Source organism: Corvus brachyrhynchos, unplaced genomic scaffold, assembly GCF_000691975.1.
Source record: "Corvus brachyrhynchos isolate BGI_N302 unplaced genomic scaffold, ASM69197v1 scaffold255, whole genome shotgun sequence".
NCBI lineage: Eukaryota > Metazoa > Chordata > Aves > Passeriformes > Corvidae > Corvus > Corvus brachyrhynchos.
In genome coordinates this window covers 7,915,374-7,938,528 of record NW_008238358.1, presented here as the reverse complement: position 1 = coordinate 7,938,528, position 23,155 = coordinate 7,915,374, and the positions used below count along the sequence as shown (strand labels likewise).

General features: G+C 36.2%; 1 protein-coding gene across 3 annotated transcripts in view; it reads right to left on the bottom strand.

The window, feature by feature from the left end:
- Positions 1 to 220: 220 nt before the first annotated feature.
- Positions 221 to 23,155, bottom strand: part of STK39 (serine/threonine kinase 39) — a 73,029-nt gene continuing 50,094 nt past the window's right edge. For 2 of the 3 annotated variants that reach the window (XM_017735768.1, XM_017735770.1), the window contains exons 14-17: positions 20,670 to 20,722; positions 18,756 to 18,824; positions 5,762 to 5,826; positions 221 to 1,725 (exon numbers count right to left, since the gene is read on the bottom strand). In XM_017735768.1, the coding sequence (XP_017591257.1) occupies positions 1,651 to 1,725; positions 5,762 to 5,826; positions 18,756 to 18,824; positions 20,670 to 20,722 (262 nt within the window). In that variant the 3' untranslated portion in view covers positions 221 to 1,650. The remainder of the gene's footprint in view (positions 1,726 to 5,761; positions 5,827 to 18,755; positions 18,825 to 20,669; positions 20,723 to 23,155) is intronic. The other variant, XM_017735769.1, reaches the window with a different exon arrangement.

Below are 23,155 nucleotides of genomic sequence, written 5' to 3'. Positions count from 1 at the left end.
GGAAAACCATTGATTTCTTGAAGTAACACCTTGGGAGCCTTAAAAATGGCTTCTGCAAAGCCCTAGAGAGCAAGGAGCCAAAGCAACCCTCTGCCCCGAGGGAGTAAGCGGCATTTCCTCTCCTCCTTCCCAGCTGCTGCTCCCAAACTAAGTAAGGGCACCAACCTTTTGTAATAACAACACTGTAATCCACTCAGAGCATGGAAATTGAAAATACAAATCAGTTTGTGCAATACATCTTTATTTTAGTTTTATTTTTTTAACCTTTGCAGTCATCTTGGAGTAATCATCATGTAAACAGTAGGATAGGATGGGATTACATTGAGTTGTATGCAAATAGTTCTAGAACACCTCAATGATTATGACAAGGCATTATAAATAACTTCTCTTAATAATATATATTTGCCATTTTCAGTACATTAAAGAGCTGCCACTTATCTAGGATTAACTAGGAAGTAGTTTAAATTGTAACCTCTGAGAAACACATCTCCACATGTGAAAGTCTTTCTAAAGTTCCCTAGCTCCGTAACATCTATGTCACAGGTTAAGCAGAGGACTACTTGGGTCAAAGTGTTTTCTTTGTAACAGACTTTTACTTGATCATTGCACAAAGCCCTATTATTTTCACTTCACCTTGGTATTTTGCAGAATTTCAAATAAAGCTTTAGTTCCATTCTTCAAGTTTTTATTCACCTGTATGAAACCAGTTTCTATCATTAAGGGTAAGTCAGATCAGAGATGGACGCAGTAGGCTTTCTACCTTAACAACAACAGTTCACAGTAGCTCTAGCTCATAGACTCCCCAATAAAGCATAGTCAAAATACTCTTAACACCTTTGCTACTGTATATCCCCTCCTTGCCCAGGTAACTAGATATATTTTTATATATTGTACCATATGTATGGTACTTCTAGAAAATGGAGATTATTTATATAAGCAGCCTCAGGCACATTCTTAAAACATTAATATCTGCAAGGCACCTCCCACTCCCTTGACAATCAGTTTGTAGACTGTTGGTTTTTTTTTACACACAACCAACAAAAGCTTGCTAATGCCAAATCAAATAATTTCAAGAAACCCCTAGAAGTTACCAAATACTTCAAAGACATATCTGAAACTTTTTAAAATAGTGGGAGCTTAACTGCAAATAGCACATAATCAAGTCAAATAATTTTCTTATTACTAGTATGTGTAATGCATAAATATATGAAAAATAAAATTCACAGTCATTTTTAAAACTAGAATTCAAGTTTGGCTAATAATTCTAAACTTTTATATGTATGTTAATTTCTAAATGTAACAGAACAGAGGCAGTATTATCAACCACAAGTACAGGTAAAATAGTATCACTCAAAGTCTATGAAAGAAGTAAGCTTGATAGAAAATTCCTTTTATAACCAATAAATACAGCCACCTGAGTGCATTTCCACAGGCTTTTCACTTACGGGGAATCCAAATCAGCTGCTAAGAGACATTTAGGAGCATTTTGAAAGTTAACAGCAGCGGTGTAGCTGTGGGCTTTGCTTGTTCTGACTTTGTGAATTGCTAGATAATGAAGCAGAACTCAGTGTGTGGTGCATTAATTTTCCTTTGCATCTAAGCTGGCGTTTTCGCAATCTCACAATTCGGCTTGGGGTCAAGGGACAGACATCAGCTGACACTTAACTGAGCAAAACCAATCAGTTTCACTTCATCGGGAATCTCAGTGCCATCACAGCCAGAGGCCTGCAAGTACAAACAGAAATGTTTAGTATTATCACGCTACAAAGCACCAGGATATAAAGTTTCCCCATCTCGCCCAGTCAGCAAACAGCTTGGTTGAAGGAAAGCTTCAGACTGCTTCATGTAGCCTCCGTCAGTGTCAACCAGTTGCATCCTTAATTTTAGCAAACTCTTGTAGTCAATATTAAAAATTACAGAAAAGAATACTGGAAAATGGACACTGAAATACCCAAATTCTTTAAGCCAAACTTTCCAGACTGGAGCCAAATTTCCTTTTTCATGGGAGTAAATGGTTTTCACTCATGAGGAACAACTAATATACATGTACAGAATCCACTTTTTACCACTGTGCTGTACAGAGAAAATGTCTCATGAGTCCAGCCAGCAAGTTAGTTTGGAATACCAACCAGCTGAATTTTTAAACAAGAAATTGAAGCAGTCTATGAAGAGTAAATACTAATATTTGCAAAAGGACAGCTCCCTCCTGACAGTGCAACCTAGTAACGTACAGTTTAGATTCTTCAGTAAAGCCTATCACAATACAAACTGGCACAAGAGATCAGTTAATTTTTCATATGTAAAAGTAAGAATATAAAACCACTTTGCTCAGGACTAAACTATTACTTTAGGTCTGTTTTAGAAAAAATATGCTGGAGGCAAAATATTTTTATGTTTTGATTTTTAAACACAAAATTGGCATCTGTAGGACAAAGTGACTACCTTTTAAATAAAGGTATTTATACATTTTTATCTGCATGTTAGATAAGACAAAATATTAATACAATTGGATTAGAAGTGTGTAACACTTACTTACTTATGACAGATGCCTTCAGATTCTTTTGCGTATCACAAAATATCCTCAACAGAACAATTGGTTCACCCTAGAAAAATCTTTTGATCCTTTTTTGCATTAATAGCAGCTGAACCCTTTAACAGAACTGGTTCATGAACATGCACTATAAGGTAAAGAGCTTTCAGACTGTGCATACAAGGTGCACCAAGTGACATAATCCATTGAATTTTCATGACAAGAAATAAACTATGTTGACACCTGTGGAATTATTACATTAGGCTAGTCCTTCAAATTTACTCTGAGCAGACACAGACAACAGAAGATCTCTCTCCAGATAGTATTTCACAGCTCTTATTCCACAGAAGTAGCAAGTTAAAGGTCTGAGATCATCACTCTTGGTAACTATTCAGATATCTGAATGGTTCTTGGATTGGGAATTTACCAAATAAATGCAGTTTCAATTTTGCACTTAAACTTTAATGCTAAAAAGTGCTAATACTACTAACACTGTTCTACACTCTAGCTAGCTATCAATCTCTTCAAAACCATGCTAAGTAACATATCTAGATGCATATAGATTTTTAAATGCCTTCCTTATCAGTATTATATTTTATCTATTTAATGCACCTGGAATCTATTAACTTAGATTTTGTGCTTAGCATAAATACAAATACTATAAACAAACTGCAACATAAAAGTATTCAGTACAGACTGAATACACTCTCTCATTAATGGGTTTTTTCCCACCCTTTCTGATAAGCAGTCCTTACACAAAATGCACATTATGCTGTGCAATAATTTTGTGTTTCCTTGAGTGTTACCAAGAGTATTTGTATATTAAAGCAGCCTCCTTCCCAAAGTGTGGACAGCTGGCTCCTAAAGGAAGTTTTCATTCTGTGTTAGCCAAGACAACTAGGGGATATTTAACACTATATATGTTTCTGCAGAATGACCTCTTTGTAAGATCAAAGATACACTCTTTAAAAAATATGCAAGAGGGGGAATCCAACCCCTGCCATCCAGGCATCTCACCTTAAAAATTTTGTTTATTATTTCAATAATAATTAAATACAAAAATAGTTAAGATATAAACTGTTCCTTTTCGCCCCCAAATATGAACGTTCTTGCTGTGTGAATAGAAATATTATATAGCAGCAAAATACCAGCAATAGCAGCCTTTAAGCAGTGAGATACTAACCAGACTCCATGTCCAGAAATACTAGCAACTAATCCTGGACTAAGGAATACTTTTCAATTGAATTTTCTGAATAGATATAGGATTAGCTACATTTAGACCTTTAATCCTCATTAAATATTTACCAATAAAATGTGTTTTAATCAACTCGTATACAAGCGCTCTCAGATTCAATGAGATCTTGCTAAGAGGTAACAAGACCCAGTATTGCATACCAAGATATAAGAGAGTTCTCATAGGCAACAATTCATTCAGCAACTTCACTACACAATACAGAAATAGGCAGAAGCAGAACATATATCAAATTAATCCAAGGATAAAAATAAATTAGGATACTTCTTGTTACGGTCTTTCCCCATAAAATAAGAACTAGTGCAGGAAACCTAGGTCAAAAGTATCAGGAAGAAACTAAGGTTAAAAATTAACTTCCAGAATTGCTACCTATCCAGTGGAACTTACCTACAGCAGGGACATTGATTTTGGATTGTCTGCTAGTTCTGATTATGGTAAGGAGCAGGATGATAGCAGCATTCACTTACTGGCATCTGAAATACTACGTTACATTGACTGGACCCCAGCAATAAATCCAACTGAATCACCAAAAAACAGAAAAAAATATCCCAACCTAAATTTTCAAGTGGATTTGTTTTCAACATATACAACCCAGACACTATGGGATATTACATTGTGGAATCACAAGCCTCTATTTTAAGTGTGGGATCGAGAAACCCAGACTTCTGCAGAGCCTCTGGAGTATCTGTTATCTAAATGCTCTTGGTCAGATGCCATTTACTACACAATAAAGCCAAGTCAGATGTTAAGGCAGCAAGAGCACAGATCAGCTGCAGTAAGAAAAGCATCAGCCTTTAAGCTATATTTATAACAAAGGCCAGAGAAACAAAAGAATTTGAGTTACACGTCTTTATTTTCCTACCCCAACCACTTCTCACAAGGAATGTGGAAGTTCTGGGGATTCTACTGGACTGTAGGGGAAAAATGAGTTCAAATGAGTCAGCTAAAACTCATCACATCTATATAAAGAATGACATGGGAAGAACAGTCCTGAATTAACACATCATTATCAACTAGGTCTAAAAATGGCTCTCTACAGCCCATCTGAAGCAGCTGCTTTTATAAACAAAGCTGTGATTCTAGAGACCCACTTATCTAACAGACATTCAGTCTAGTCTCTCATGTGTGACTGAGTCACTCTCAGCAAAAGGTGCTGAAAACTAATTGCTATTTGCATACCTAATAATTCAATAGCTTCAGGTATATAAATTTTTCAGCTTCATTTTAGCAAGAAATAAAAACAAACAGCACATCAATTCTGACTCAAGTTTTTGCAATGTAAATTTATTAATATTAAATTAAATCTATCATGCTACAATCAAAGTTGATGAAAATTCAGGACCCATGGTCCAGGGCACAAAATACAGCACAGTAAAGAGTCCCAAGCCCAAAGCCAGGGTCTGATGACATACATACAGAAGATAGAAAGAGGTGGGGAGGGAGAAACAGTAATGAAATACAGTGGGAGAAAGATCAGCTCGCAGGTGGGGATGGTCAACTGAAAGAAGGTTGAAAAGAAGAACTAAGGAGAAGCAAGCAGTGGAGAAGGTGACCCGCATGCAAGAAAAATGGTGGCAGGGGTTGTAAAAAATGGGATTGGAACAATATGTCCATTAACAGAGGACACTTCAGCCAGGGTAGAGCTAAGGGGGTGGGGGTGAAGGAGTGTTAACCTAGCAATTACAGTTTTCTCTGCTTTACTTGTTTCTGCTATTCTTCCCAGGGGCTTTCTTGCTGCAGTTTCTCACCTAAACCTCAGACTGCCTCAGAACTCATGTGACTGAACCACCTTCCCCATGCAGTTATGGAGCTGTCCTTTCAAAACAGAGTTTAATCTTTTTGTCTAATACACAGCAGTTTCCATCACCTTACCTGTCAACACATTTATTCAACAAAATAGCTGTAAATGACATAGAACCCAGACTCTATGTGAATATTGTGATAATTTATTTGTTTCTTCCATTGATGCTTTTACCTACCAACTTAAAAGTCAATGTTTTCAAGGCCTTTGGATCATCTACTATCTTCTGTAAGTTAGCAGCAACTGTAAAAGAAAGACACAAAAATATGATTTCCAAAAAATTGCATTCAACTTGACATCAAGCCTTTTCTTGAATCTTCCACTTAATTCTACATACATACATGTCTGTAAATTACCACTTGAATCATTTAATCACTCTCTAGCTGCTGTTTCAGAGGGAAGTTGGGCTGCCATAAATCCTGCTTCCTTTCTTTCGCAGTCACCGATATTTTGTGACTATGTGAACTGATTCAGGGGGAAAATCTGCCTGAAAACCAAATGACAGAAAAAAACCCTACTAATTTTCAGTTGAGTCTATTCCATAAACAGTTAACAATCACACAAATGCAAGTGCAAGGAAGATGGGAGAATCACACAGCCAAGGATAAGGTGATGGCTGGCATGATTTATATCACGTTTCTGCTATAGCCAGGGTCACGATCTGCACAAGTTTCTAGCAGGAGGCTGAGCTCACTGTCCCCTCTAACTGGCTTTATGCATGTGTTTCTGTCCCGTTTTTGGGCTGGCATCAACACTGACACAGACTCTTGGTGAAATGTTACAGCGCACTAGCAGGAAAAAAAAAAAGAGTTAAAACATAATTATGAGTGTGATAAAAAAAGAGATGATCTTCAAACTACTCTCTTAGCAAACACGATCAAGATTTCTGAAGTAACAGCAATAAACACTTGATGAAAAAACTGAATGAACAGAGCCTGAGCATCCAGAAAAGGAAGCTCTATGCTGTAACAGAAATAGCAGGAAGGAAACAATTTACTCTTTGAAAACAGAGGAGAATGCAGGAAATTAATAAACACTTTTTCTATCAAAACACCTAAGTTACATTTTTAATTGGTCTGTTTTAACAATACTGCTACCATTAATCTTGACCAAAAAAAAAAAGTATGGCTGCTTTCAGCTTTGTATGTTTACGGAACGGGCTCCCCAGCTTTGCACAGTCATAGATCCTGAACTAACTCAGACCAAATCATAAAGGGCCTTTGTTCAAGACTGATGTATGAGCACAAGATGTCATCAACAGGATATGAGCATGAGACAAATATTTCACACCTGGCAGAGCTGTTTAAACAAGATTATAAAAAGGAAACGAACAGGTATTAAGTAGCAGACATTTCTTAGTACACTGAATAGGTGAGTACCATAAAGCAGAGCAGCAAGAAAGTAGATGCTGCCCATAAATAACTCTCTCCACATAGTTCATACGGTGGAAGATACACACCAAACATTTGCATGTTCAATGTCCTACTGCTACAAACTTAGGTTTCTGCTTCCTCCATCTTCTAACATTCTGATGACAACATTTTCACTCCCACTGTGCCTGATCATGCACGATCCACTGTGTAATAACAGAAATTCACCTCACAGGGGAAGTACAGTATCTAGCAAGGGAATTTAGAGAAGTAAACAATTAGGCTAATCTACCACTGTTAAATGCAAATCAATTTTCTGTGGGTCTCATTTTCTTTATACAACTAAAATAGCATCAAGGATGTTTTATACACTTGTAATAAACTTAACCAGAGATGAAAGGGTGTTTGAAACTGGGACTTAAAAGCAAACATAAGGTACATTTTGTAGAGAACACTTTTTATAAAGAAAAAAATTAACCTTCACAGTTAAATGAACTCAACTACAGGCACTATAATAGAAATTCTTTCCATTTTTAAGCTTCATAATCTTCATTCTAGCCATTACAAACGGTTTTTATTTTAATCACACAATTCACTTACACAATCTTTTAAGTCAATTTTATTACAGTACCTCCTACCTGATAAAATACATGCAAATAATTATGCTAAAAATAATGCTTTTCATTACAATTAACACTTAGAACCTCATATGTAGGCAAAAAGGAACATTCAGCCTCATAGCTCCTGAAGCCAGGATAGAATAGCTTCGATTTTTTATGTCTTAAAAATCTGTAAATACAATCATGCACTCAAGAGCAGCTCAGCTCTGGCTTATCCAAATCTCTGTAAAAGGTATCTTAAAAAAAAAAAAAAAAGAACAAATTCTCTAGCTAGTGTTAGCTGGCTTCACTGAAATGAGGACAGTGCTACAAAACCAGATAGGCATTGGGTCCTAAATCCCAAGATTTCTAACTTCACCTAAATAAAATGTTACAAAAATACGAGCTTCAAGTGCATGTGTATCTTCAGGAGGGGCAGCCTTTTTAATTTAATGCTGAACAGCTGTGGAACAACTAAGGCAAGTCAGTGTGCTGCTGGGCTATTCCCCCCGAGAGCAAAACCCTCCAGCCACCCTAAGGCAGCTACTGGCAAAGGTATTATTACTGCATTTGCAAACAGCAGCCCATGATCAGCAAGTGTTTTAATGAACTAGCATACAGTGGGGTAAGTGGCATCAGGGATGTCACAAGTCGTACTGAAGTCTTGAAAAGCTCTGACCCTTCAGGCTGATTGATTCTTTACCAGTGAAGAGATTAAAAATTTCCAAGTAAAAATTGCAAAATTAAACTTCCAATATATGTAAATATTTAATGCTTTGTTGTTGTTGTTACCTAAACAGTATAATAGAAATTAGTGGTATTTTGGATGGTTATCATTCCTCAAGAAAGCCAAGAACAGTGTACAGTAAAAGGCTACAGGGGACACAGTTTTATTTACTCACTTGTCTTTTAATACAACCCTAATTCAGAATTAGTGGTCACTTCAGGCAAGTAAAAAAACCCAATTAAGTGGAACTATTAGGCTTTATTGATTAAAATCTCCTCCAGCTACTGGATTTAGGCTCTTTTCATTCGGGAAAATTATTTATTAGGCCAAGACTCACTAACCCCCCTAGTACAGTTCATGTGCAAAGTTCTAATTTGGCTTAAATAAGACAAATGAGACTAAAGTTTCTAGATGCAGGTGAACCCAATTACATCTGCAAACAATAGAGAGGAAAATAACCATCCCATTCTCACCACCTTTCCCCACCCTGCAGTCCCAACAATTCTTGTATTGCAAGTCAGTGAACAAAGTCAATTTAATACAGTAACACTCTCCCTAAAGTGAAAAGGAGTTTCACACTAGGACTTTCTAGACAGGCAGGAATTGTTTTCTCCACAGATACTTAAATTATTTGGAAACGTGAAGAGCATTGTAAAATATATGTCTCTAGGTCTACTTTACACCTTATCTCTAAGTTAAGTATACTGCAGTTCCTATTGACAAAGCCATTTTTCTTTGAAGTACTCTGAAGTCATGTCTTGGATGTTGTACTTGTGAAATTCATAGATTAGCTCGCCTGCAAGAAGCACTAATTGATAATTAAAATTCTGTTGGGAATTCACTGTTTCTACAAGACCTGTATCTACTATACTCAACTTTATTTTGCAGAATGTTTCTCAATATGTTATGGCCATGCACCTATAAAAGTCAGAAGAAGAAACATGAACAAGAAAAAATTAAGCGGTGATGGAAAAATCTTTGCCAGCAGTAACCTCAGGTAAATATACTTCAAATCATGCCTTGAAGCAAAAGCTCTCTTCAAACGTTAGCAGCAGGTAGCATTAGCACAAGGGGCTTTTTGTTGTTTACAACAATAAATGAGGTGCTGTTCGCTTTCTTCAGAAGGCTTCTGAAGGACATATAATCAACCTACACACCACAAATCATTCCAGGTTCTTTTGCAGGTTTTGCTCACTGACAAATGGTTGTGCCATTCTGACAAATAAGTGCCTGCACTTGCAGAACATGCAATAGGATAAAAGGTCAAACCCAGCATATAAATATACGCAACACAGGCTGCGAATTACAGATGGAATAAATAAAAAAACTCCACATAACTAGAGGCTTTGGCATGTATATAACAGAAGTTACTCTTTGCTATATGACAATTTTGGCCAACCACATAAATTACAGTTTTTAAATGACTTATCGATATAAGGTAACAGAACAAAAAAAGGCCACCTTTAAGGTCTTACAAATAAAAGAGAGTAACCATACTTCAGGCAGTCTCTAATAGCTGTTCTGCTCCTGTGATGTGACAAAGCTCTCTCTCTGGTTACTTAAAATTCTTAACACAGCATGAAACTTAACCCTAATGGCTTCTGAAGAAGGAGAACTTCTGGAAAAGTTAAAATTAATGAGACAGTAAATAAAGCTATATGAAATACAGTTAAACTATTTCCAGTACAATGCCCACCCAGCCAACTAAGCCAGAGCCATCTGGCATAAACACAGACACAAGCAGAATCTAAAGCTTGAGACGATATTTCTGGGGTGCTCTCAAAAGAATAATGATTCATCTGCTTTTCCATTTTGCAAAGAATGGATGGGCAACCTCAGAAATAGCTCATGAATTCATGCTTAGGTTCAGTAGTTTGCAAAGCTATTGCATATTGTAATCCTGAAATTCAGATATGAGGAAAGGGAAGCATTATTCAGGCACAAAATTACTGTCACCAAAAAAAGGAGAAAAATTATAACCTCTGAGAAAATGAAAAATATTTTTAATAAGTTAAAAGTGAAATATTTTTTATGTAGTCCAAAACTCAGTCTATAAAAAATAGCTACCTTCAACTGCTCCCTACTTCATCAACAGTATGGCTGTTAGACCTGCTGATTTTTTAAAATATTACCTCTTCCCCAACAGGAGGCAGTTATTTTACCATTTTCATCTGATACACAGAGCTCACCATAATTAACTGCCTTGGGAGTCTTCTGGTTTGAGGATTAATGCTGTATTCTCCTGTATGGGTCTTAGGAAGCGGGGTGCCTGAGTAGCAGGATATACTTTTCAGTGGAATTATCACTCCTGAAAATTCAGCTACTGGTAGGGTTTTCCTCCAAAAGGCTGAATTTATTATGCATGCTCTTGAGGCCATTTCACATATTGCAAGAGGTTCACTGCAATCTATGCATTCATTTATATTTCATACTACATAGCGGTTTTCATGCATTTGCAAGTTCAGAACCAAGTCAAAACTAAGTTTTAAAACCTAGCTAGCACTGGATTATAGTATATTATGCAAACAATGAAAACAATCAGTGTTTAGAGCTTTTGGTAACAATTCCTCCAGATCTCTGTCTGTCTTGTTATTATCTAATAGCTCACAAACTGTCTGCCTGAAAGATTAAATGGCTCTTCAAAGAGAGATCAAAAAGGTCACTTAAGTGTAATGTGATTCCATTAGTTCAACCATTCAGGATGCTAGTAAAAAAATCCCTTCTGTTTATGTTGTTTGAGAACAACAGCAAGAGAAATATTAAAGCATTTGAAGATCTGTGGCAGCTAACCAGCAAGTGTTTATTGCTAGAGAACTATAAGGACCCAGACATGATTCTGATAAGTAAGAAATAAAAAAAACCAGAAAGATCAACAGCAAACCTGGCTTCTCTTCTGAGGAAGCTATTGGACACTGATACGGCAGAAGCATTAAAAACATTTAGGAATGTATTATTCATGAAGAGGCTGTCATTAGAAATTTATCAAAGGAAGATTAGGGCTCACAAATTTGTCTGATTTCTCAAAGTGTGGTGCTGAATCAGTAGATATAGATAAAAGACAGTGGATATTATCTCCATTTAAACATTTGATACTATGATAATTTCCAACAGCTCAATTTGCAGCCTCACAATCAGAAAACACAGATTAAAGAGGGCAGGTACAGGATGACAGAAGACCAAAGCAGTTCTACATTGAAAGGAACACTGAGAGACTGAAAATGGTCTCCTACAGCATCCTAGTGAACAGGGATTCTAGAGAACAATTTCAACCTGCGCCTTCCACAGTTTAAAGTAATTATTAACACCACTTGAGCTGTGTGGTTCATGAGTTCTGAGCCCCAATACTGTATTAATTCCTTATTCTATACAGACAACCTAGGTTTAGGCTCATTCATGTTATTTTAGACATTAAGGACATTAACCAGCATTTGGCACCAGGCTATCTTGTTCCAAAAGGAAAAAAAAAAAAAAAAAGAGAGACTTGGTTGGAACCAAAGCTTTAATAACTAACCAATTACCCTAGGTTATTCAAAAGCATGGCAGAGACATCAGAGTCATATATTCCTGATCGACTTCTACCCACAAATAAAGACTTTAAATACTTACCCTTGCTCAAACTGGAAAAAAAAAAAGACCCCAACACCTTGACAAAATAATAGCAGACGTCAAACATCTTCATATTAAGACCCATTAATATGGAGTATTGATATCCAAGGGTCACAGGCAAAAACTGGAAAACTGAGGACTGATAAAGTAATACACAAGTTGTAATTTTTCTCTGGTAACTGATGGAAAAATTTGCACCCAACAGAAGCAGTGTATTTTATGAGACAGAAGTACTGTATCCAAATAGAAGGTGAAATAAGTTAGTGCTGGAAATCTACCTATTTCAATTCCAAAACCACATTATTAAGCTCCTGAATTCTCAATTACTTAGTATGGATAGCTGATCCCAAGGTAACATTTTACATTCTACAATCTGTGAGAAGAGGGGGGAAAAAAAAAGGAAAAGACCAAAACTGTTATAATTGGTTTTATTGATAAATTAAAATATTAATACTGCTGGAAAATTGTACCTTTTCCCAGAAACTTATGAAAAAAAAAGTGGTTGATATTTCAAATTGATTTTTTCTTCCCCCAGAGGATGTGAAAAATGCTTAGGCAAACCACTGCATGTTTAAAACAAACTAAAAGGATAAGTAAACAAAGTAAAAGGATATTCTACTTATCCATTATAAAAGGATAAATAGAATATATTTAGATAATTAAATACTTATCTATTTCAGACCTTGATTCTTCATGTGCCTAATGGAGTAGATTATTTAGGAAGGTGAGGGATGAGTACATACATATTTCATCATTTCCCCTTCATTTTGATGATCCTGAGCATTCTAAACCTCAGTCTATTCTCAAATGAACATTTAAAATAAAAATTTAGACCTGCTGCCCAACACTGCTAGTAGGGCTATTTAACAAGCCTGAAATATTACAGTAAATTGTGCTCTTGCATTCTCTATACAAAAGAATTACTATTTCATTTGCAAAAATGAAAAAATCATTTCCCTGTAACTGAATGTAGAAATCAAGTGCTGGTCTTCAGACACAGGTTTTGACAACAGTTTGATAATCATCAAGATACTGAAGACAGCTCTAACAAGTATCTTCATCACACTGGATTAGATCTGAAATATATAGATATAGGTCTATGCAGAAATAAGGCAGGTCATATTCTGCTATGCATATTATTACTTTGTAATCTCCTCTCCCTATCAGATCTTCACAAGTCCTCCTGTCCCAAGTTCAGCTATGAATTATAGATAATGTTCTGACAAAACTATTAAGAAGATGAAATAGCAGCCAGGCTACTTCAATACCTTGTATCTGAAACTTGAAACAAGGAGAATATATTTAGAAAAGACTCCCTGATGTGATGGTGTTAGGTTCTGAAATAAAATACATCTAGTTTGAAGAACCTCAATAAATCCTTATTTTGACATACTAACCACTGGCAGAGAAGTGAATGCCAAGGAAATAAAGAACAGCAAGTAAATTACTACTGAAAACAGGAACATTACATATATTGCTGCTTTTGCAATTCCTGGTTCAAATTCACAACTGGGTTTTTTTTGTTTTCTTCTTAACTAGAAAGGGAAATCCTTGAAACTTTGATTCAGATCTATGAAGGGCAGGAGACACACTCCAAGCCAAAGAGTTTATCACTTACTGTATCAGGCAAAACACAAACTAATCCCACTAATAACCAGACAGATTTATTCCTCATTTACACAGTTAAGTAGGAAGCAGTGGACTGTGTGTTGAAAAAAGGAACTTTCTTTGAAGGTGCTTTCCAATTATACCTTTTTTTTCTTTAAAATAACTAAAAATTATTACTTGCTTTATCATGGCTGTCAGACAGGAACATTCACTGTGACACATGAACACACATATATGTATGTGTGAAGAATAATTTGCACACTTGGGAGAATTTATAGTATACATATTTATAGTTCTGCCATAACCCCAGCAACAGTGATTATTCACCTAACACAATTTTTTTTTAACCTTGAACCTTTAAGTTTCCACCACACTGAAAATTCATCACGGTGGGATGAATTTGACTTCTGTGAAACCTGCCAGCTTCACACAATACACTTCCTCAAGTGCACCCAACACTTAAAGTCTAAAATAACTTAGGTGCAATTAGACACAAAACTTCATTAGCTGCAGGTGCAGCTCAGGCTTCCAGAGCTCCTGGCAGTCTCATCATTATGAGTCACCCTTCAGTGCATTAGCTCTAAATGAGCCAGATGTGTTGAAATATTTAAGTCCTTATTTAAACCCCGGGGATTTTAGAGATATTCTTCCACTTACAATGCATTTGCATGTCTTTCTAAAGAGATACTGAGTTATGTACACATGTTGAAGGCACGTAAGTTTCTACAAAACGCCTTAAAACACAGTCAGGTTTTCATTAAATCTGTATGTTTTCTGTCTGGATAATATATTAAAATTAAACACAAAGTATTTTGTCTATCTAATTTAGTTGAAATTAATTGGTAAGAATTTTCTCATTAGAAAGTTTATGGGTACATTGAGCTTTGGAATAAATAAAAATGTGATACACTTAACTAAAAATTCAGTTATTTCACTCAGTTTGAGCCACACAAAAAAAACCCAAAACTTCTAAAAAATTTCCTAAATATTACAAAAATCAGTGCACCTCAAAATATTACTGATATTAAATGACAAACCTAAGGTGCCTTCAAATGGTAGTGCTATTCCAGTTACCCACCCATACTGCTCTTTGAGCACATAAATATATGCAGTGTTTTCCACTCATGCAGCTCTATCCCATTTACTAATTACAGTAAGATGAGTTGGAATTAGTTGAACAAAAGCCATCACTTCACTCAGTTTCAGATGACTAATCTAACAAGCCAAAGTAAAACTAGGTATAAGCAGATGCAGAGCAGAACCTAGGAAAGCAAAGGATATTTACTGTGTAAGTCCATGGCTTTTCTAGGAATGTAGATTATCAGTGCCACTATAAGGCAACTGTACTAACAAACTGGGCTTGTGCTTTTTCACTGGTACAGCATCATACTGTAAGACAGTCAGCTGTTTCAATGCTTTAATGCTTTTAAATGCTTTAATACTGTGATTAATTGGTAACTATATATTACTGCTATATTATGTTTTATATATATTACTTACTGTTTAACAACCCTTGAAATAATGCTGTTCTGGATTTGGTCAGATGCATGTTCTCTGAACTCGTGGTCAATAACTTATCCACAGCCATGTTGGGCTTTCTTTGTAATTCTAGATGCCAATTTAAGTTCTGTTTACTTACCAAAGTAAACTCTATCAAACTATTATGACATCTACTGTATTCACACTTCTAAGAAAATATTCAAGATGTTGATGAAAAAGCTTGATACGTTTAAAATATAACCTCACTACAAAATACAGTCTATTGGGTTTTCAGCTGGTTCTTAAGTGGGTATCTCCAACATCAAAGACTTTTAGCAGAAGTTAATGTCAGATGTATTTAAAAGTGAAGGTACATCTTCCATGATGCTCAACATTTTCAGAGATACTTCCTTGACAAAAACATCTTTTAAAAGCTACATTAATATAGTAGAGGGCAAATGCACATTTCTTGATGGCATGGATATCAAGGGTTTTATTTAAGCAGTATTCAGGAAGGGAGGAGGGTGGTGGTTTTATATATACTGCAATTTAATAATTGTAAATACACCTTCAGGTTCTGAAATTTAAGCAAGGACTCCAGAAAATTAACTGTAGTCTAAGGCTTCATTGTAATTATATGCACATTATATATACCAGTGGAGTAGGACTGTAACTATGTGATTTTCAACAGAATTGACTGCTGATATGATTTGAGTTTTCCTTATGGTATCAAAAATATAATGAAGCATTACCCAATGAATGTTTACCAGATAATATACACATATTGCATACACACAGAGACACATTATCTCAAAGTGAATTTTGAAAATATTCCGGATCTGATTTAACATAGATATTTCAGTACTGCATAAAAATACCTCATCAGCAAGACACCACTGGCTCCAAGGCTTATTTTCCCCTCTGCAAACACAAACTCTAGTCTGCTTTTAAACAAATGCTCTGTGCTGATTCCCTTGATCCGTGGACCTTCTGTGAAACAATGCTAAAGGAAAAGAAACCAGCCAATCAGACCAAAACTAAACATGCAAGCTGGGATTTTTGCTTCTCTGCAGAACAGGTAGCTGAACTTGAAGTACATCAGAAAGGAAATCTTCCTGGGAAGCCTGTGTTAAGTGAAGCAAATCCAGCAACACTCAAAAGGTGAAGCATGTTGATGCTTAGCAGTGAATTCTATAGAACTTTACATGTCAGTTGTTAAATTCTATACACTAACAATTTCAGCTCACATATGCCACGGCCATACTTTCCCAACAGCTTTTGCTGACCCCTATTTAAGTATCCTTTCAGAAGATCAGCTATTATGCTGACAAATTGTTGAGTTCAACAAAAATAGGTATTTTCACCTTCCTCTTTTGTCTGAGTCTCTACATGTTTCAACATCCATGAAAAGAATCTACAGGAACAACTTTTATGAGACAGTCTCAGAACTTTGTTTTCATTCAGGTTACAGAGGCTGAATTTCTGCCTGAATCAGCTGAAAAATGAAAGGTAATTTATCATCTGCTTTCAATCTGGAAACTAATGGAATCAGTTCTTCTGGTGAAGAAGGTTAACCAAGTTCTTCTATACTATTCCCTTCTTCCTATATAGGAAGATTTTAAACCTTATCATTTTGGGTGAACGAGGTGCTAACATAATTTTACACAGAAAATTAGTTTTGTAAACAGATTTGCATTTTAAGCACCATCTGCTCTCTTATATGACCTCTGGCTTTAAACTGAAACACTTCTTAAGATTGCACTGTTACAGTGAAATATTCTAACAAAATACAACTTTAATTTTTTACTTAATTAAAAGCAAAATCACACTTTGCAGAACTCTTCTTTCAATAAAATATGAAATTTTAAGTAATTTTCTAGGAAGGTAACAATGTCGAAACATACTTGAAAACTTCACAGGTGAAGCAGACACAAGATTATAATACAAATTCATTCAAGAATTTGTGCCTGTGGAGCTTGAGGTAAGCTACATGATAAAAATCCCACCATAGAAACTAAAAAAAGATTAATATAAACTAAATATAAATTAGTGAAATTAAATATAAGTTGATTCATTTCATTATATACAAGAAATTTTATTTCCTTATACTTTCTAGTACCACAATAAAAAAATAAAACATGAAAGTACAGAAGGAACCATCATAATCCTAAAAATCAAAGTCTGATGCAATTCAAAACAGGGACTAAGCAAGAAAGTAAACTTTTATCACTAACTGGACAGTGTCTCTAACCAAGCCTGCTAGGGAAAAGCTTGTTTAAATATTTGTGCTTCTTCAAGGGCCAAAGTCCTATCACTATGGGATGGGACTTTGTCACATGAAGAACATCTATTTTCATTTGCCTTTCTCCCATCATGCACCCTGCAATATGATAAGAAATCCCATTCACGCTGCCATTTCCACAGAAGTACTGCACTTTGCATTGAAAGAGAACTTTGCAGCAAAGGGAAAATGAAGAAAGGAAAAGATTTCTCACTGGGTCCCAGGAGGACTTGCACTGTAGCAAGTCACCAGCTGTGACTCAGAATGCCACCTGACTGCCCAGGCAGGTGGGATAGCCAACAAATAACAATTCTTTTGTTAGCCAGAATTTTTTTTTTTTTTTCCTAAATGAAAATTCTACCAAAAATATTTTCAGCAGTGTGGTAATGACATTTTTCATACTGGATATTTAAAGAACAAACTAAGGCCAAGCAACTGCTCTGCCTGAACCCTTAAAATAACAGTGCAGCAGAAGTGACTTTGAGAGTGCCTACAGCCTGTACCATCTGCAAGCCTCCCTAAAATACTTTTTCTTTAGAAATAAAGGTAAAAGATTAGATAGGAATTTTATTTCTTAGATCAGCTAGAATCTATCTAGATTCTGATCATCCAAAAGCAAAAAGTACTGGCTTCTCTCAGAAGGAGTTTAACTACAAATGCAGAGAGAGCGTATTTTAGATAATATTCCAGGCAAGTCATGAACTTCCGGAGTTGTAAAACACTCTCCATACCACTGAGGAGTTTGGTAAGGAAATCTTAACGTACTGGTAAGAATTTTTTTGCCACAACACAAAAACTGACTTGCTTGTATTTCTCAATTCAGTTCTCCCTCACCTAGCATATATTATCCCCCTCTGATTTTGGTGACTATACATCTACTGGTCTTGAGCATCCAGAAGAAAGGAAGACGGTACAGAGAAATAAGCACTTCCAAATTAATCATCCTTATGAGGCACTGAATTTCAAGTAAAAGAAAATAATAAAACATTACTAAGCATGGAAAAGAAAAATAAAGAAGTATTTTTCAGCTACCAGAAAACATTTCTGATTGCACTTATTTTTTTTTAACACAGAAATAACAACACTAGGTGCAATTTCCATAGGTCCTGAACAGTCTTGCTCCTCCTCCTATGAACCCAAACAGAAGACTTACTAACTTCAGAGCTGCCAAAGCAGACTTTGCAAAATCCTACTGACAAATCATTTTATTATTGAACAAAAAAATGAAGTTGTCACAAAAATGATCAATCATAGAATTTCAACAATCCTTCAGGACAACTATATTATATTACCCCTCTCAAACCACTGAAGAGATCTGACTTCCTAAAGCAATCCTTGGACTGGTATCAAAATTGCCTTGTTGATTGAACTATGCATACATGAAAGCAAAATTAGAACAAAAAAGATTTTCTGAAAACCACTATCAGAGAAAACATTTTTTTCACATCCATTTAACACAAACTTGTCACAAGAGCATAATTGCAAACAAAAATGTAATTTACCTATAACTACATCATGGCCATCAACCAGGCCTGCAGAGAACAGTTCCTGAGAAACGCCATCTGCTGTGTCTGTCCAAAAGGTGAAAGGAATAAGTGTAAGAGCCCACAAAAACGACAAGAAGTATCAGTCATCCAATGCAATTTATCAAAAAATGTATTTTAATTCCATCCAAAACACCCATGGAGGCAGGATTTAATTCCTTTAATTAGGAGGAAAAAAGATAATTATCTTATCAGCGTCTGCACAGCAAATCGCACAAGGTAATGACTTGATTCATTGCAAATCCCCTACAGACCTCTCCTGGCCACCAGCATTTCTCCTCTGTTATCTAGCTGCATACTTGTACACATTTTACAAGTTCAGTATTTTCACAACCAAGAAAATAAATAAAGCTTTAGCGTGGTTTTCACTGTTTTCTTTATGCCCTCCATTGTTCTGCATATCTAGACAGAGACATGCTGAATATGCTTTCTTGTTTGTTACAAGTGGGGTAAAGGAGTTATATGAACAGTCATTATTTTGAGATCTAGGTTTTAAATAGCTTTTAAGTATTATGACTCAGGAAATTCAAAGCTTTGGACTGATTTTCTACTAACTGCTGTACCTGAGTAGGTTAATTCCTAAGTCCCTGTGACTAGTACTTTCCCTGGATAAAGACCTTAGAAGGCTTAGATGTAAGTAGGTAGGAACAAGCCTAAATTCTATCTAGGTCTCAACTGTAACGTGGCCCCAACACCAAACATCCTAACGGAGCTCATGCTTTGAGGCAGTTAGATGAAGCTGCATCATTTCCTCAAGTAACACAGAGGTGAAAAGCAAGGTAGCTGAGCCAGATGTGGTTTCCGGAGGTGAGAAACACAGCTGCCTTCTGGCTGCCTCAGTGACTGACTACAGAACAGTCCTGGTACATCCTCTTATTGTTTGAGCAAGTAAGAATACTCAAATGGCTTATGTAACTGCTTCCCAACCAACTCTTTTGGCAAACCAAGATGTTCTGCTCCCAGTTAAGTAACAGGCCTCTTTTGTTATTACTCATTGCCAAAATCAACGAGAAGGGCAGGTAGATGACACAGAATATATCCATGCACAGAACTACTGTACATCAAAGATACTATGATTTACTGTGAAAGAAATACCTCTTCCAATCTGGATTTATTTTTAGGTGAAAGCTCTTTGAAGACTATTCTAAATAAAGTGAATACTGACTTCTAAAGAATATGAAATAGGTTCATAGTTCAAAGGGCTGCAATTTACCAAGGACGATAGCTTATTACTCAAAATATTAGCCTTCTGTGCATTTTATCCCAGTAATACTTGGTTTTCTTCAAACAAAGGCAACTGTACAAGTCCTTACAACTCTTAGCACTGGAAAGCCTACAGTTCTACAAGTATGCAGTAGAGTTTAAAATTTCAGTACCAGAATTTCTTTCTGGTGATAATACTAAAGCTAGAGATACAGCTCAACTTTCAGTTGAAGACAGCATTTGAGAAATGGTGTGCATTTTATATTCGTTAATAGACCTTCTTTTATTATAAAAGGGAAAGCAACTAAAATATTACCACCATCACCACACACACCTTTATGGCTACTGTATTCTATTTCCTACGATGTTTTCCAAATGTGAAAATGGAAATATTTCTAGGCAAGATCTTATATACCATATAGATCATTTCAATAAGACATGAAATTGATAAAAGTATACTGTGAATAAAGTCTTCTAATGTACGTATTATGCAACCTTGTCACTAGAATTTACATGCATTTGCAATTCTTACTCCACTGAGGTTCAATATAAAGCTCTGCACAGTAGGAAACATTCCAGAGAGGCAGCCTGCATTAACCATAAGCAGTAATCCATTTCTGAAATACCTTTTTAAGCAGTAAGAGAATAATTCAGTTACAGGAGCCTTACCTCTGCCTGGAGTAAACTCAAACCGTATGTCATTAAGTTCTTTCCTGGAGTTCCTGAAAAACAGTCAGTGCATACATTAAAATGTAATGAAGAACAGAACAACTATTCAGTTCCTACATCCAAAGAATACATCTGGCATTGAAAACCACATTTTTGTAGCGCGTATTTCCTTGAAAATACTGCTCTCCCAAAGCACCCAGACTGGAAAGACTGCACTGCATTTTCATGGCAGTATTTTGGGGAAACTAGCAGAAAAATATGCTTGAGTTGAAAATGCATACGTTAACATAAAGGAAAAAATTAAGTCCTCTGATAGTTTCATCTTCAAAAGACACTCTGCCTATTGACTCTAATAGTTCAACACAGTTTGAGTCATGTGTACCTTTTCCTCCAAGAGCAACAGAAGATTCACTTGGACTTAAAGCTCCCTATCTGAGCTAACATTTATATACAAAGATGTTTAAGAGACAAAGTATCCAGCAAATGTTAGCTGCTGAAAAGCAGCGGTCATGCACAGTTGATGCCTGAAGTGGCCACCTAAAATCAGAGACTAGACAAAAATAAGGGAATAAAGGCAGGTATTTATTTGAAGGGCCTTCAAAGGTTCACCCTGGGGAGTCCAGAGGCTACTGCCAGGATGGACCCCAAGATGGACCGCAGGTCATGAGTTCTTCACACTTTTATGTTTGGTTCATTTGCATAGCAGGGTTAATTCTCCAAGTAAAGCTTCAATTAATGATGTAATTTCCCCAAGCTTGCCCCCCCTTTTAGAGGCTTTTGGTTTGTACTTTTGGGGCCTAGGATGGTCTGAGTGTCCTCGGAGAGGAGGCCTGGAGAGGCTTTGTTATGTGTAACCAGCACGAGAGAGCAGAAATTAACAGGCAACAAGGAACTTCAGAGTTACACACTAGGCAGTACAGGATTTGAAAAATACGAAAGTTAAAACCTAAGGCATCAAGTGTTTATAAAACCATTTCAAAATGAGTAAATTCTTTCAACTGACCACCCTTGTCTCATCAGTGCGGTTCTACCTACACATAAAATGAACAGTAAAATGTTAAATCCCAAGGTTTCCTGTCTTCCTGGTTGCCACAAAGAGTGTTTTAACCAGTTCAGTGTGTGACACAGTCATAAGGGAGTTAATACCAATATTAAAGAATTCCTTTACAGCCTCATACTGTGCCCCAAGCCTCCATTCCTCGCATGTTTACAGCTTCAGGTTTAGTTAATAATTTCTACCATCAACAAAGCATTAGCCTCTGCAAAACAGACGTCCATCTCATTTTTGGAAATGGCAAGTCAACTGAGCACAGGGAGGAACCTAATTGCCTTAGCCTGCTCTTTTTCTAATGAATAGCTCAATCCACTTGAAATGCTAATAGCAACAGAATTTTGCAGTTCATTATTCTTCTTCTCAGCAAGGAAACTGTATGCAAGCTCATATTTCAGCATACCAGGCCATGAAGTCTTGCTGTGGGAAAACTAAATCCAATAGGCAGGCATATTCAGCTGTGACTTACAGCTGTTATTGCTTGCTAAGTACTTCTAAGAATATTACAGAGCCAAAAGCAGCAACATGCAGAAACACAAAACCCAAAATGATTGGCAACACAGACAACAGCAAGATAGCAAACCCTGAAAAATGAGTATGCCACATGCAGTGCTTTAAATGAAAAGTACTCACTCACTGAATCTACTAAATGCTTCAAAGCTGAAGGAGTTTTGGGTTCCCAAAATTCTACTCTAAGTAAAGAACTATAGGAATTTAAGATCACTAACACAAAGCTGCAAATAATGAAGCTAGCCAGGTACAGATTTACAAGGCTCATTTACTTCTGCTGTAGAAGTCTGCTGCCATTACATGGAATATTGCACTGTCTATTTTTGCTCAACAGAGAATTAGTATGAACCTCAGTCTTTCCCCCTTTCTCTCTGTCCTAGAAAAACATGGATAGCTTTCTGTTAAAACAAATAATAACAACAAAAAAGAATAATATTAAAAAAAAAATCAACTTAAGACCCATCTCCAAGTTCCCTTTTGACAAAAACTTGTTTTCCAAGAAAAAAGGGAAAATGCACAGAAATGTAGCATTATTCTTAAATAAGAAATGTCCTGACTGAATGTGAGATGAAACTCAAATATTCATTTCCGGCACACGCTTTGGAAGAAACAAATCAAGCAAATAAAAACTTTCGCACCTTTGCAGAGGTAAACAAAGTAAGACCCAGATGATCTTTAAGGTCCCTTCCAACCCAAACCATTCTGATTCTGTGACCAAGAAACCTAATACATTAGGTTCCCCAATGATATCTTTCCACAGACCTCCCATAAGTAGAACATCTACCATATAAAAAGGCACTAAGTAATTACGAACTCTTATGAAAATTACCAGCTTTTCACAGCTCTATGAAAGATGAGCTGCTCCTGATACACTCTTTCCTCCAGCTGGCTGCACACGGGGTGTGTGTTACTTTGTCTCCAAATT